General features: G+C 44.7%; 1 protein-coding gene across 1 annotated transcript; it reads left to right on the top strand.

The window, feature by feature from the left end:
* Positions 1 to 245: 245 nt before the first annotated feature.
* Positions 246 to 11558, top strand: C5AR1 (complement C5a receptor 1). Its single transcript, XM_030873781.3, has 2 exons — positions 246 to 294; positions 9394 to 11558. The coding sequence occupies exons 1-2, from the start codon at positions 292 to 294 to the stop codon at positions 10441 to 10443; spliced, it is 1053 nt and encodes a 350-aa protein (XP_030729641.1). The 5' UTR covers positions 246 to 291; the 3' UTR covers positions 10444 to 11558.
* Positions 11559 to 17282: the final 5724 nt, after the last annotated feature.

Here is a 17282-nt window from a genome sequence, read left to right as displayed (position 1 = left end):
GCTGAGCCTAAATGGAGTGTGGGTCTCTTTCCTCTGGCTTCCTCCCTCCTGGGACCTGGAACTTCCTCAGGTTTCGGAGCCCCTGCCTCCTTCCTGTGGCTGGGAGGAGGTGATCAGGTCTCTCTGGGTGTGTGCCCCGCGGAAGGAGCCCTAGACCAATGAGAACTCCAGAGGGGAAAGATGGGTCATTTCCTCTCCGCCTCTCTGCAGAGTCACTTGGGGCTTTAAAAACCACAACCCTCAGGCAGGAGGGAAACTTTGATCAGCGGAGAACCTGGGAGAAACCTGAATATGGTGAGTCTTGGTGGGGGGAGTGGGGGGCAGACACCCTCTACCCTTCTGGGCTCCGTCTGCTCTCCCCACTCGCCCCTTCTTGCTACCTCTCCCCCTTTCCTTCCCCCTCCTCCTGGTCCTGGATCTCCAGCCCCCAGCCCCCTCCTTCTCCCCTCTCCCTCATCTCAGACTCTCCCACTCCAGGTCTGAGAGGCAGTTAAAAGTTAGATTGTCAAGGGATTATAGGGCCCACGATTAGCTTCGACTTTTTCTTTTTCTTTCTGTTAAATAGCTCCAAACCCCTAAAGGGTATTCCGTGAAACTCCCTTCCCTCCCCAGAGCTTCAGATTCATTGTAGCTTCCCCCAGAGGCAACGGTGGGCACCAGTTTGTGGTGGATCCTTCTGGAAACAGTCTACAGGTGCTCCAGGGCAGCGTAGGGAACGAAGTAAGGAGCAGTTTGACACGAGGGTCATACTGAAATGGGGTTCAAACCCTGCCTTTCCTGTGTAATAGCGGACGAGACCCGTCTTTCTGAACCTCCTTCTCTTTACCGCGAAGATGGGGATAGTAACCCTACAGAGCGGAATCTACATCGTAGGGTCGTGGAGAGAATTAAATGAGATAATACACAGAAAGCTCTTACAGCAGTGCCTGGCATACAGTCGGCCCTCAATGCTTGTGACATGTCTATCCTTTCTCCCCCACCCACTCTATAAAGGGGAGTCTCTCTCTTTTTTTTTTTTTTTAAAGGGCTTCAAATGCTTGGCTTTTTAAAATTAATTAATTAATTTATTTTTGGCTGTGTTGGGTCTTCATTTCCGTGCGAGGGCTTTCTCTAGTTGTGGCAAGTGGGGGCCACTCTTCACGGCGGCGCGCGGGCCTCTCACTATCTCGGCCTCTCTTGTTGCGGAGCACAGGCTCCAGACGCGCAGGCTCAGTAGTTGTGGCTCACGGGCCTCGTTGCTCCGCGGCATGTGGGATCTTCCCAGACCAGGGCTCGAACCCGTGTCCCCTGCATTAGCCGGCAGATTCTCAACAACTGCGCCACCAGGGAAGCCCAAGGGAAGTCTCTTTTACACATTGTCCTATGTCTTTTTTTTTCTTTCATGAATAACATATTATATTATTGCCCAGCGTTTATTGAGCGCCTACTGCATGCCAGGCACTGTGCTAGGCACTTGACACATGAATTTTGACTTAAACCGTCTGTGAGGAAAGTATCATCCCCATGTACTTCAGGGAAATTGCCTCTTTCCTTTTATCAGCTATGTGATATGCCAGTGGGAGTTTCCATCTCTTATCAAAGGAGATTTAGGCTGTCCAATACTTTGTCTTTAAAACCAAAATTAGGGAATTCCCTGGTGGTCCAGTGATTAAAACTCGGTGCTTTCACCGCCAAGGGCCGGTGTTAGATCCCTGGTCAGGGAGCTAAGATCCCACAAACCACGTGGCAAAACCAAACCAAACCAAAACAAAACCCAAATTATATCTTTGGACCCACATCTGGGTTTCCAGAACTGCAAATGCTGAATCCAAGGCATGGGCAATTTTTACTTTAACAGATATTGACAAAACTTGTACCAATTTACATTCCTCATCTACAGAGCATGAGAGTATCTACTTGTCTAGACCCCCATCTGCATAGTTCTATGGAATTTTTAATTTTTGCCAACCTGAAAGGCAGTTCATTGCATCCTCAGAGGATCTGAAGGCTTGTCTTTTTCTCGTGGCTTTTAAAATGCAAGTGCTTATGTTTCTTCGTGCTCAGGGATGCTGAGTCACAAAGATTGCAAACTCAAGAAGGTAAATCTGAGTCGAGATGCTCGCCTCCACCCTTGTATCCCATGTCTCAGAGGACGCTGTAATGGTTTCAAGTGGTTCTGTGGGTGGATTGTTTAAAGACGTGTGTCCATGTAGGAACAGGGAGAGGGATATTCCGGAAAAAAAAGAAAACTGTGCCTTCTTCGTATTTACTAGCTCTGACAGCATTCCTAAGTGAGTCTGTTGTTTCCACCGTAATGGAGGGGACAGTTGGCAGGACTTTCCTGCTGTGAGGATGGCGAGACTGAAGCCCAGTGAGGGAGGGAAGGGGCTGGGGCAGAGTTTACCACCCACCAGCTGCTTGACTGTAGTCATGTCATGCCTCCTTTTTTAAAAAAATATTTATTTATTATTTATTTATTTAGCTGTGCTGGGTCTTATTTGTGTCATGCATGCGGGATCTAGTTCCCTGACCGGGAATCGAACCCAGGCACCCTGCATTGGGAGCGTGGAGTCTTAACCACGGGACCACCAGGGAAGTCCCCTGTCATGCCTCTTAAGTCTTTCCACTTTTCTTCCTCCCCTGGGCATCACCCCCATCCAAGCCACCATCTTCGCTGGCCTGGGTCCCTGCCCCTGCCGCCTCTCTGGTCCTCTTGCCTCTAGTCTTACCTCCTCACAGCAGCCAGAGGGATCTTTCTAAAGAGAAACTCTCATCTAGTCCCTCCTCAGTTCCAAGACCATCCATGGCTCCCCATTACCCCAGAATAAATACATATCCTTTAACATGGCGTCTGTGGCTCCTCCCACCTCGTCTTGGCTACCTGCCAGCCACACTGATGTTCGTTCATTCTTCTGGTGTGTGGACACTCCTCCCTGTTACCTTGTGGCCTTTTGCCTTGAATGCATGCCCCTCACTTCCAATACACTTGAGATCTGGTAGCCTCTCAGAGAGGGCTCTGGAGTTGGACTCTCAGAAGTTCTCTCCTACCTCTGCCACTTGCTAACTGCGAGGACTAGGAAAGGTCTCTTAAGCTCTGTAGCCTCAGTTTTCTCATCTGTAAAATGGGTGTTGCAATGGCAACAATGCTCATAGGGTCGTCCTGTGGATTAAAAGAGATGATACATGGGACTTCCCTGGCGGTCCAGTGGTTAAGACTCCACGCTTCCACTGCAAGGTGCGCAGGTTCAATTCCTAGTTGGGGAACTAAGAACCCGCATGCCACATGGCCTAAATAAATAAATAAATAAGCGAGCTGATACGTGAAAAGGACTTAGAACAGAGCTTGGCAATTCTGAGTTCTTTCCTCGTAAGCATCTTCTTCACCTTGTTCTCCTCCTATTCATTCATGACTCCTCACTGCCACCACCCTAGTGCAAGCCACCACCATCCCTCACTGCAGCTAGACAATCCCAGCCTCCTCTTCTTAGCTTCTGATCAGGAGGCATTTCTCCACACAACAGACAAGGGTTCTTGAAATGAGCCTGTGAACTTAGGAACAATAAGAGTACCCTGCCTTTGGGGTTGTTGTGGCATAAATACTGTGTTTAGGGAATTGACGAACTAACACCTGGGAAGCATGGAGAACAGCGCCCAGCACTTAGGAATCACTTAGGAGCCCCAGACCTGTGCTGTCCGAGACGGTAGTCACCAGCCACATGTGGCTGGTCATTTAATTAAAATGACAGAAAAGTAAAAGTTCAGTTCCCAGACACATCTGCCACATTTCATGCACTCAACAGCCACAGGTTGGAAGGTGCACATCTTGGAAGGTGCACATCTGGAATATTTCCATCAGTACGGAAAATTCTGTTGAACGGTGCTGTGGTTTTATTTCACCAAGACCCTTCTCCTGGTCCCACACCAGGCTGGATTCTCTATGGAACACACTCAGTTACCATCCCTGGGGATTCATTTCTCTCTCCCAGTAGACCATAACCTCTCCAAGGGCAGGTGCCAGGTATGTCAGGAACAAATCCCCTAGCCTGTTAATATTTGTGCAATGAAGAAATATCATTAGAATCTTTCCTAGACTCCTAGAATGGTAGAACCATGAATTCTTCTGTATAGTCTCTATAACATCCATTTTGGGGGGAAAGGACGGTGCATTCACTGGTATGGCTCTACATATAAGAAGAACAAAAGCATGTATGGTAAAATCTTCCTTCCAATGCTTGCCTCCAACCCACTACTTCCCCTCCCCAGGGGGAACCACTGTTACAGATTTCCTGTCTGCTTCTGGAACTAGTCTGTGCATACACAAGCAAACACACACACACACATACACACACGGAGAGATAGAATGATAGAGACAGAGGGGAGGGAGCAGGGGGGAAGGAAGGGAGAGAGAGAAAAACTGAGAGAGTGAGAGAGAGAGAGAGGTTCCTCTTTTGTAGGTAGCATGCTTCACACACCGTTCGGTTCTTACTTTTTCTATTTCACCCTAGATCTTGGAGCTCTTTCCACACACATCCTTACGTAAACTTCCTCATTCTTTCGGCGGTTGCATAGTGCTACTTTGCCTGGATTTGCCGTCATTCATTTAGTCAGTCCCCTCTTGCTGGATGCATCAGCTATTTCTAGTCTTCGTAGTTATGCTGCGATGGCAAACCTTTGCAAGCCTTTTTTATCCGGAGCATCCTAGAAACCACAAAGGGTTAGAGTTAGCATCTTTTTTCTGCACTCGTGAAGTCAGTGAGAGGAAGGGACCTCGTGAGTTCATTCCAGAAAAGGAATTTTGTCAGCTGATGAGAGGGATAAGGGTGAGCGTGAGAGCAGGGGGTGGGGAGGCTCCCCTTTTCGAGGTCTGGCTTATTCTGCAGCTAAGCATGGCCGAGAGCTTGTGAAACGAGCAGGGACAAAAGTTAGTTTCATGTATCATGTCTGAGGTGGACCTTTAAAATATTTAACATCCTGCTAAGGGGCAGAGCCCCCCCTGAGCAGGGTCTGGGGCCTCTTACCATGCCCGGCATTAACCCTGTAGCGATCCGAGCATGGGAACTGGGGGTGGGGGTCCCAAAGTAGAAAGATGGGAGGCCAGGGTTCTGGGAGTGGGGATGGTACAGGTGGGTGGCTCAGGGCAGGGGCTCGTTATCAATGGAAACAATTCAACAATTTTAACTTTTTTGAAACATTTTCACACTTATAGAAAAATTACAAGAATAATACAAAGAACTTCCATATACTCTTTGTCCAGATTCTCCAAGTTTGCTTTGTCCATCTATCATCTATCTATCATCTATCTATCATCTATCTATCTATCATCTATCTATCATCTATCTATCATCTACTGTCTTTTTTTCCTGAACCAGTTGAGAGTAAGTTGCAGGCATCATGTCCTTTGCCCCCCCAATGTCTCGGTGTCTCCTTCTCAAGAACAAGGACATTCATTTACACGAGCACAGCGCAATGATCAATGTCAGGAAATTTACTGTTTGGTGAGATACTATTATCTATATGCAAATGGTGCGATACCAGATCATATTCAAACTTGCTCAATTGTCCAAATAATGCCCTTTAGAGTGAATTTGTTTTTCCTGCTCCAGACTCTGGTCCAGGATGTCACATGACATTGGGTTGTCCTGGCTCTTTCGTCCCCATTCATCTCTTGTCTTTATGACACTGGTATTTTAATTTTAATTGAGTATAATTCACGTAATGTACAATTCACCATTTTATTTATGTATTTATTTATATTAATTTTTATTGGAGTATGGTTGCTTTGCAATGTTGCGTTAGCCTCTACTGCACAACGAAATGAATCAGCCACACACACTAATTCACCATTTTAAAGTGTACCATTCAGTGACATTTAGTACATTCAAGATGTTGTCCCATCACTATCTGTATCTATTTCCAGAACCTTTTAACCACCCTCAAAAGAAACCCCGTACCCATTAAGCACTCCCTCCCTGATTCCCTTTCCCCAGTCCCTGGCAATGACTAGCACGTTCCCCATCTCTATGGATTTGCTTATTCCGGACACCTCATGTAAATGGAAGCATATGATACGTGACCTTTTGTGTCTGACTTCTTTCGCTCAGCATAATGTTTACAAGCTTCATCCACGTTGTAGCTTGCATCAATGCTTCATCCCTTTTTATGGCTAAATAATATTCCACGGCACGGGTATAGCATACCCTGTTCATCCACTCATCAGCTGACACTGACATTTTCCCTCTGAATAATTTAATCACTGCTATGGCTCTACCAGCAAGTACCCTGGACCATCAGCCCTATGGACCCAGTTGACCTTAGGGTAACATAAAGGAACTAGAAATAAGAAACAGTTGTTCAGAGAAAGATCTGAGCTCTTCAGTAATTGTAAGATCGATAAATAATAAGAGCATTACCATTTCTCGTCTCCCTAGAGTGTACTAGGCATTTTGCCAGGTGCTTAAACATTTTTCATCTTATTTAATCCACGAGCTGGGTGTTTAGTGGGTATCAACCTCAGCCTGCAAATTTAGGTGCCCTAAAAATCCAGCTCTTATTATTATTTTTTATTTATTTACCTTTTTTGCCGTACGCGGGCCTCTCACTGTTGTGGCCTCTCCCGCTGCGGAGCACAGGCTCCGGACGCGCAGGCTCAGCGGCCATGGCTCACGGGCCCAGCCGCGGAGCGGCATGTGGGATCCTCTCGGACCGGGGCACGAACCCGTGTCCCCTGCATCGGCAGGCGGACTCTCCACCACTGCGCCACCAGGGAAGCCCTATCCGGTCCATCTTTAAATCTCCCAGGTTGTCTCTGAAGTATCTTCTTTCCCATATGATTATTCCAATTGGATCCAACCAAGGTCTCCATTTTGCCTTTGCTTGATATGCTTCTTAAACCTCTTTTAATCCATGACACTTCCCGTTCCTTCCCCTGCCCCCTTCTTTTAATCTTTTGGCCGCACTGCACGACATGTAGGATCTTATTTCCCCAACCAGGGATTGAACCTGTGCTCCCTGCATTGGCAGCACTGAGTCTTAGCCACTGGACCGCCGGGGAAGTCCCTCCCCTTCCGTTTTAAAAACGCCATTTATTTGTGAGAGTAACAAGACCATTTGTCCTGTAGCGTTTCCTGAGTTCCGATGGGGCTGATTTTGTCCCTGTGGTGTAAGTTAACGTGTTCCTCTTTCCTCTGCTTTTCCTGTAAACTGGTAGTTTTAGATCTTGATTAGATTGACCTTTTTCTTCTTTTTTTTTTTTTTTTTGCAAAAATTACTTCATAGGTGGTGCCGTATCCTTTCTACTGCATCACATCAGATAGAGCAAAAGTCTACTTGTCTGTCTTCTCCAGGCGCTGAGGCTGAATGGAGGGTGTGCAGTGCCAGCTCAACCTGTTTATTATAAAGTTCCTGTCTGTTTTTCACCTGATGGTTTTATTAGGTGTTGTTGATTGTCATCCAGATCCATGTTTCCTCGTCTATCATTCCTTCTGCAAGTATTATTTTTAGATTCTTCTCTAAAGAAGGCCCTCCCACATTGACTCTTTTTAATCCCTGAAATAGACTCTGTACAGAAATGGCAGGATAAGTGCTTGATTCATTCCCTTTCCAGAATAAAAATATGACCAATGGGCTTATTTGCTTTTATTACCATTATGAACTCATAGATCTTTATTATTAATGTATTTTATTGCATCACAGTTATTGTTTATTATTATTGTTATTATTATATACGCAAATTGTACCATCTTTTGACTCGTGGGAGCTTTTTCAGGCTGTCTCTTTGATATGTCCCTCTCATTATTTAACATTTTTTCTTACTTTCTAGTGTGAGATGTTCTGGGCTCATCTTGTATATTTTCTGTCCCAGAACAGGAAACAGCCTTTCTCCAAGGAGCCCTGGTTCCTTTGAATGCCGGGTGGTAATTAAAGACCATAATCTGTGCACTAAGATACCCTTTGTTCTTGAACTCATATCCTTCTCTATTCCTTTCCTCCCTTCTGCCCTGCCTCTAGCAAGGTACATGTCTATTTCTTATTCTTATTTCTTCTTCTTCCTCTTGCCGCCCCTAAATATTTTCTCTCTGCTCTGAGACTGAGGTTTTGGAAGAACGATAGCTAAAACTGAAGGACTGCTATAGGAGTTAACCAGGAATGAAATGGAGGCATGAAGCAGTAATGGAACTTGCAGAGGGCCACGTAGGCTTCAAGTAGGACAGTCGGGGTTTGGATCCTAGTGTCGTGCCGAGCCACCCTGGTACCCAGGGCAGAAGGACACATGTGTGCCCCTATCTACACTTAGGAAAATATCCTTCCATAGTTTGAACCAAGTAGAAAAACTAAATAAAGCTTTACCAGCCCCCTTCCCAAAACAACCCCTCCTAAAACCCCATGACTATACGTAAAGCCCCACGTGGCTTGAATGTTTGCATGCCATTGTCCACCTGCAAAACCGCACCCAGCTGAGAATGAAAACTGTGGGCTGATCTGCAGGTTCCTCTTGCATAATAATGCAGGGCCATAAAACAAACAAACAACTGCAGCAGGTTGCCTTCATTTAAAATTAGAATTTTTTTGCACTGTGGTTTTTTTCTGGGGGTGGGGGGGTGCATTCACCTTGATTCTTTAAAATATTTCATTAAGATATTGTATATCTTCACTTTGCTGTACACCTGAAACTAACACAACATTGTTAAATTGCCTATACTCCAATGCAAATTTGAAAAAGAAGTAAATGAAAAATTAAATTTAGGGAATAGCTCAGGACTTGGGCTATCAGTTTTGGATTTATGTTCGTATGATTATTAGCTTATTCTCCTGTAAGGATTAAAGTGCAGAATTAACTTTAAAAAAAGATATTATGTATCTTGATGACTGATGCTCCCTGTCTACCCCTGATGCCTGAGTATATGAGGCCCTGTTGAAACACTGCTGACTCTGGGTAGCTGCTCTCAGGCAGAGCACAGAGCTGCCTCAGTGGGTGGGAGGCAGCAAAAGGGGGTGATACTGCTGGTGGTGGTGTTGGTGGGGGAACTACCCGCTCAGTAATATCATCTCAGTGTGTTGGTGACATTAAAGATGTCTAACAAGCAGTGTGTCATGGGTACTGGCCAGAGTCGATAGTGACCACAGTATTGTAGCAGGCCTAGGCTTTAACCATTTGGTTGCTAGACTCTGGGGAAGTCCAGGGACTTCAGGGGGAGGTGGCAGGATGGCATGGAGACCCATTAACGTGGAAGGGTTTTCACTATTTTAATAAGTGGTATGACACCCCAGCTGGCTCTCAGCCCCCAGCATCCCCATTTCCCCGGGAGAAACCTAAGACTTAAAGAAGTGGAGTGATGGGCTTTGAGTAGCTCTGATGGGCCCCCCCGCCACCTGTCTGCAGACTTATACCATCCCTGCTTCTCTGATTCCACCCAGGACTCCATGACTAATAGCACCTCTGATTACTACGATTATAGCAACTGGACCAATAATCCCGACATACCGGTGGATGACTCTTCCCAAAGTCGCAGGCTGCGTATTCCAGATGTGATCGCCCTGGTAATCTTTGCAGTCGTCTTCCTGGTGGGAGTGCCAGGCAACGCCCTGGTGGTCTGTGTGACGGGGTCCGAGGTTAAGCGAACCATCAATGCCATCTGGTTTTTCAACTTGGCGGTGGCTGACCTCCTCTCCTGTCTGGCGCTGCCTGTCTTGTTTGCATCCATTGTCCTGCACAACGAGTGGCCCTTCGGTGATGCTGCCTGTGGAATCCTGCCTTGTCTTATCCTGCTCAACATGTATGCCAGCATCTTGCTTCTGGCCACCATCAGCGCCGACCGCTTCTTGTTGGTGCTTAATCCCATCTGGTGCCAGAACTATCGAGGGGCCCACATGGCCTGGGCGGCCTGCGGTGTGGCCTGGGCCTTGGCTCTGCTGCTGACCATACCTTCCTTTTTGTATCGTAAGGTCCATGTGGAACACTTCCCATACAAGATGACGTGTGTGCTTGACTATGGTAAGGACGGTTTACGTATAGAGAGGGCCGTGGCCATCATCCGGCTGGTCGTGGGCTTCCTGGGGCCGCTGGTCACACTTACAGTCTGTTACACCTTCCTTCTGATCCGGGCTTGGAGCCGCAGTGCCACCCGTTCCACCAAGACTCTCAAGGTGGTGGTGGCAGTGGTGACCAGCTTTTTTGTCTTTTGGCTGCCCTACCAGGTGACAGGGATGATGCTGTCTTTTTCCCACAAGACAAACTTCAAATTCGTGTCCAGTTTGGATGCCCTGTGTGTCTCCATAGCTTACATCAACTGCTGTATTAACCCCATCATCTACGTGGTCGCTGCCCAGGGCTTTCATACCCGGTTCCTCAAGTCCCTCCCCTCCAGGATCCGGGGCGTGTTGGCCGAAGAGTCCGTGGGCAAGGAGAGCAAGTCCAACACGTTCTCCACAGTGGACACCCCGGCCCTGAAGAGCCAGGAGGTGTAAGGGGAGGCCTCTCTGGCCCCCATCTTTCCGGCGCTCCACCAAACTTCCGGTCCATTCACTTTGCTTATTGGATCTTGGCGAGGTGGGTGGTGGTTGAGTGAATTCGCCTCCATTCCTTCCATCGTTCCCAGACTTGTCCTTCCTCTTCCAGGCGAACCCTTCTCATCACTCCTCATTTCCAAGATTAGCACGTCCTTCTAGGGACCCCCAACCTTTCTTTCCATCCAAGGACTTTGGAAAACAAACAGCAACCAATATACCTGGAGTCCTTCCATAGAACAACACGTTCGTGTGCAGAGAGTGTGAATACATTAGACACGTAGAACCCAGACAAACAGAAACGTTCAAACCTTGAAAAACAGAGTTCTATATTTATTTTATGGAGAGTTGGCAAAAAAGAAAAATGTAACTGGTATCTCAGAAGTTATTCTTGTTTAGTACAAAGCAAAAGTCCATGGACCTATCTCAGCTTTTAGAATTGAGTTGATTTAAAGAAAAACAGTAAGTCAGTATGTTACTTCACTGGGTTAAAAAAAAAGTACTAAGTAAAAAGATGTTATATAGTTATGGCAAAAAGTAAGCAGTGAGGAAGACACCTAGGGTTGGGAAACATTGGTTGGGCCCCTCGAGGGAATGGGGTCCCAGGGGAATTTGCTGTCTTACATTGTCAACTGCTGTTTTGTTTGCGCTGAAAAAAAAATTAAACATTTTATTTTGACCTCATTTAAATTCTCATGCCGTTGGGTTGTAGGTAGTAAAACGGAGTGACCCTGGGTACCTCTGACCTGTTTCCTGCAATAGGCACATCTTGCAAAATGACATTACGATATCACAACCAAGATGACATGAATACGGTCGAGGCGCAGGTCATTTTCATCACTGCCAGGATCCCTCGTGACACCCCTTTCTAGCCACTCTCACTGCCTTCTACCCTCCCCAGCCTTGTCCCGAACCCTTGGCAACCACGAATCCTCTCTCCATCTCTGTGATTTGGTCCTTTCAAGAATGTTATATCGATAGACTCATACATATATAACATACAAAGCATGTAACCTTTGGACTTTCAAAAAAGCTAGTACACACCAGTTGAAAAATGAAAATAAAAAATAATAAATGTTGAAATATTGTGTTGTTTATAACTGACTTGGAAATATTCCTGCTTAGTGTTTTCTGTGTGTGTCTGTGTGTGTGTCCACATTGGCTAGAAATATTGTACAGACCAACAGAAATATGATTTGAGCCACGTAGGTAGTTTAAAACTTTTTACTAGCCACGTTAAAAATTTAAATGAAAAGGATGAAATAATAGTAATATATTTAATAATGTAATGCAATTATATGTTATATTAACAACAATGATATGAATGCTATATTAATTATATTATAATAATTTATTATGTGCTATGTGATTATATGTTACATGAATATCTATGTAGTATATATTATATAATAATTTTGTTTATAATTATATAATATATAAATATGTAATATGACAAAATATATAACATATATCAATACTATATTAATGTATATATGTATGAATATATTATAGTAATATTAGTGCTATTAATATATTTATATATTACTATATATAGAGATATCTAATATAAATTGATAAAATAATAATATAATCAATAATATATTTTCCTTAACTCAATATATTGAAAATATTTTTATTTTGACATGTAATCAGTGTGAAAAATTATTATGAGGTCTTTTACATTCTTTTTTTAATTGAAGTATAGTTAATTTACAATGTTATGTTAGTTTCAAGTGAACAGCAAAGTGATACAGTTATACATATATTTTTTTCAGATTCTTTTCCATTATAGGTTATTACAAGATATTGAGTATAGTTCCCTCCTGTGCTATACAGCAGGTCCTTGTTGTTTATCTATTTTATGTATAGTAGTGTGTATATGTTAATCCCAAACTCCTAATTTATCTATCCCCTCACCCCGCTATCTCCTCTGGTAACCATAAGTTTGCTTTCTACGTCTGTGAGTATTTCTGTTTTGTAAATAAGTTCATTTGTATCATTTTTTTTAGATTCCACATATAAGTGATATCATATGGTATTCGTCTTTCTCTGACTTACTTCACTTAACATGATAATCTCTAGGTCCATCCATGTTGCTGCAAATGGCATCATTTCATTCTTTTTTATGGCTGAGTAATATTCTATTGTATATATGTACCACATCTTCTTCATCCATTCATCTGTCAGTGGACATTTAGGTGGCTTCCATGTCCTGGCTATTGTAAATAGTGCTGTTATGAACATTGGGGTGCATGTGTCTTTTCTAATTAGAGTTCTCTGTGGATATATGCCCGGGAGTGGGATTGCCGGGTCATGTGGTAACCCTATTTTGAGTTTTTTAAAGGAACCTCCATATTGTTCTCCATAGTGGCTGCTACATTTTACATTTTTTTTTTGGTACTGTCTTCAGAATCCTGGGTGTGTTACAGTCACAGCATATCTCCATTCAGACTGGCACATTACAAGTGCCCAGGGAGCCACACAGAGCTGGTGGTCCCTGAATCCAACGACCACATAGATATCGACTCCCTCCTTTTTTCAAGAGCTGGCTGGGTCCAGGGAACAGCCTCCAGCATGGGGCGCTGGGCTGGGATTTTGCCTTATTCCGATGGGAAACATAGCTGAATCCTGCTACTACAGTGTTCTCATGTCTGCCTTGGGGACAACTTTTATTTAAAGATGCTGTCTGAGCACCTAGAGTGACAGGTGCTCTGCAGGACTTCCAGAAGAGGTTGTGTGTGGTTTTTGATAGTAAATGTTGGTACCTGTGCAGACCCTCTAGCAGCAAGATCATTGGGGGAAGACCTGAGCCCCAGCTGCCTTCAGGTCTGATACCCTCTGTAAAGATGCTGGCGATCCCTTCTGCCTGGTCAGCCCACATCCTTCCTTCCACCCTCCTCCCAGCTGCTTGGGCCTCCTCCCTGGCTGGTTCCAGGCCGGCTGATTATCCTCTCTCTCAGTGTGATCCTTCCCTGCCTCCTCTGCAGACTTTCTTCCTCTGCCCTGAAATGTTGGCTTTCTAGAGTTCTCTTGAACAGGCTTCCTATTTTGTGACTTCACCCAATACTTTCACAGTTCTCTCTCTCTCTTCAGGGTGTGGACTCCGTACCTACTTTGCCCAAAATGATCTCGGCATCTTCTCCCAAACCTCCCCCTCCCTTTGCATTCCCCAACCCAGGGGGTGCCCTACCGTCCATATAGTCACCCAAGCCGGCACTTGGGACCCATGCTGGACGCCACCCTCTTCCCACCCCATGCCTTTCATGGTCCAAACCCTCCATCCCCTCCCACTTGGATCCCTGCTCCTTCTCCTGTCTGGTCTCCCAGCTGCTTGGTCTGTTTTTAAAAGACCACTTCTATCGCTATTCTACCTTCCTTCAGGGTGCAGCCTCCTCCAGGAAGTCCTCCCTGACTTCCCACCCCTATGTTCCATCTCTGTTCCTGGCCATCCTCTGGCTTTCCTGGTTTGGGCAGTGGGCTGCAGGCAGTAAGGTCTTTCCTTCATGCTGATTTGGAAAGAAGATGCTTCCCAGAAGCTGGGTCCCACAGTGGTCTTCTAGAAACACTTGGAGGCCAACATGTGGGATCCAGGTGTCTTCTTCAAGGCATCCTCAGCCTGGTGTTGATCCGTGCTGCCCAGGAGGGAAGTGGGTTGAAGGGCCAGGCGATTGTGAAATCTGGAGCCTGGGAAATCTGCTAGGTCAACAAGTTCTAAAGAGGAAGTGGTGGGGAAAGGAAGGGAATGATGGGTTTGGCTGAGTTGGCGGTGTTCCTACCTCCGCACCCCCCCCCCCGCCAAGTCCCCTGTCACGGCCCCACCTGTTGCTCAGATCTGGCTCCCCAAGGCCTGGTGGGTCAGAGACTCCTGCCCTGCATCTGTGCCATGTGACCTTCCCAAGCACCCCATCTCCAACCTCCAGGATGGTATTACTCCAAATTCTTGTTGTCTGATCGGAATATAATGCAAACCACATGCATGATTTTACATTTTTCAGCAGACAAGCAAGAGACAAGCAAAGAGAAATAAAAAGAATCAGGTAAAATGAATTTTGGTGCTATATTTTATTGAACCAAATATATTTCAAGCACTGTCATTTCAATGTGTGATTGGTATAAAAAGTTATTGAGAGATTTTGCATTCTTTTTTTTTTTCATGCCAAATCTTCAAAATCTGGTGTGTATCACAGCATCTTTCATCTCAGATCCAGCTCATTGTTTTCTTCTGGTTCTTATGCAATATATTCTTTTAACTCTCTAATTATAATTTATTAATTATAATAAATCTTTTTTCTTTACCTCTTTGCGCTATTTCTGTTTTCACACAGATTTTTGGTTGTCTTGTTTATTTTCATCTCTGGTTTCAACTTAACATTTTTCCTCCTGTGTCTGCTTATCTTTTTTTTTAAAATTTAATTTAGTTTATTTTTTTATACATCAGGTTCTTATTAGTTATCCATTTTATACATATTAGTGTATACATGTCAATCCCAATCTCCCAATTCATCCCACCCCCACCCCTGTCACTTTCCCCGCTTGGTGTCCATACGTTTGTTCTCTACGTCTGTGTCTCAATTTCTGCCCTGCAAACCAGTTCATCTGTATCATTTTTCTAGGTTCCACATATACGCGTTAATATACAATATTTGTTTTTCTATTTCTGGCTTACTTCACTCTGTATGATAGTCTCTAGATCCATCCACGTATCTACAAATGACCCAATTTCTTTCCTTTTGATGGCTGAGTAATATTCCATTGTATATATGTGCCACATCTTCTTTATCCATTTGTCTGTTGACGGGCATTTAGGTTGCTTCCATGACCTGGCTATTGTAAATAGTGCTGCAATGAACGTTGGGGTGCATGTGTCTTTTCGAATTATGGTTTTCTCTGGGTACGTGCCCAGTAGTGGGATTGCTGGGTCATATGGTAGTTCTATTTTTAGTTTTTTAAGGAACCTCCATACTGTTCTCCATAGTGACAGTATCAATTTACATTCCCACCAACAGTGCAAGAGGGTTCCCTTTTCTCCACACCCTCTCCAGCATTTGTTGCTTGTAGATTTTCTGATGATGCCCATTCTAGCTGGTGTGAGGTGATACCTCATTGTAGCTATGATTTGCATTTCTCTAATAATTAGTGACGTTGAGCAGCTTTTCATGTGCTTCTTGGCCATCTGTATGTCTTCTTTGGAGAAATGTCTATTTAGGTCTTCTGCCCATTTTTTGATTGGGTTGTTTGTTTTTTTAATATTGAGCTGCATGAGCGATACAGCTCATTCTAAGTGCTCAGTAGCCCCATGTGGCCAGTGGCTACCATATTGGACAGCTCAGGGCTAGAATATCTTGATGAACGTTCAGATCATCTACAAAATTGTAACATCTAACAGCTGGAGTTTTATTTATTTATTTATTTATTTATTGCAGTATGCGGGCCTCTCACTGTTGTGGCCTCTCCCGCTGCGGAGCACAGGCTCCGGACGCCCAGGCTCAGCGGCCATGGCTCACGGGCCCAGCCGCTCTGCGGCATGTGGGATCTTCCCGGACCGGGGCACGAACCCGTGTCCCCTGCAACGGCAGGCGGACTCTCAACCACTGTGCCACCAGGGAAGCCCTTATTATACTTCTAACACTCGAAGATTCTGGTGTGACATTCTAGAATCCTGTGATTCAAATAGTCTGTGGCTAATGTTGTAGGATCCCTTGGGTCAAATCACCTATGATTCCAACTTTCTGAAAGTCTGTGATGCCAAAAATTCAGCCTTCAGAGCCTTTGAACTAGATCAGGCGTTAGCAAACTCCAGCCTGCGGGCCAAATGCAGCCCACTGCTTGTTTTTGTGAATAAAGTTTTATTGGAACACAGCCATGCCATTCAATCTGTGGCTGCTTTCATTCTAGCAGAGAGATGAATGACCTCTTGACCAGTAAAAACTAAAACATTTACTCTCACTTCTCTCACCGAAAAAGTTTACTCTTGATCTAGATATTCAAAGATTCTAAGATGGATGGTGATTTTGTAGATGCTAATTTGTTGTACTTTGTACTTTACACAAGTTACAGGCACTCCTTTTTATGCATCAGATATCACGTAATAGTATGTATTGTTCAAAAGAGACTGGTTTCCCCACCTTGGCCACTCATTCTCTGGACTTCTAGAATTCCGTTAGGCTGCACTCCATGAAATTACCAGGCTTCATCTTGTTTTAGGGTGAGGGGGTATAACGGTTTATTTATTACTTAAAAAAACTTGTAAGATACACATAACATAAAACTCACCATTAGTAGCATTTAGTATATCCACAATGTTGTGCAACTGTCACCACTATGTAACTAGTTCCAGAATATTTTCATCACCCCAAAATAAAGACCCCATTCCCATTAAGCAGTTACTTTCCATTCACATCCTTCCTTCCCCTCAGGCCCTGGCCATCATTAATCTGTTTTCTGTTGCCACGATTTGCCAGACTTCAACCTATTTTGACTCACAAAACTGGCAATTTCATACGGGTCAATTTAATAACCTTCTAAGGATGTCCTCATTGTAAGTTTCTCCATTGTTGAGGGGCGGGTACTCAGTATCTCTCAGGGTATCTGTAAAACGAATCCCACTCCCCAAAAAGCCCCTCACTTGTTATAACAGCTGTGTCCCTGTCCCCGTTCACAGCATCCCTCAGATCCCCAGGTAAGATCCCCCAGCTCCAGAGACACCAGAAAGCCTTAGCTTCCCAGAATCTGAGAAACATATGCCCGAGACTCAGTGACCGAGGAGTTTAAGATCAAGTGATCTGAGAAACACATCCCTG

Source organism: Globicephala melas, chromosome 19 (assembly GCF_963455315.2).
Source record: "Globicephala melas chromosome 19, mGloMel1.2, whole genome shotgun sequence".
Lineage (NCBI taxonomy): Eukaryota > Metazoa > Chordata > Mammalia > Artiodactyla > Delphinidae > Globicephala > Globicephala melas.
The sequence above is the reverse complement of the archived record's forward strand: the minus strand, read 5'-3'. Positions and strand labels throughout refer to the sequence as shown.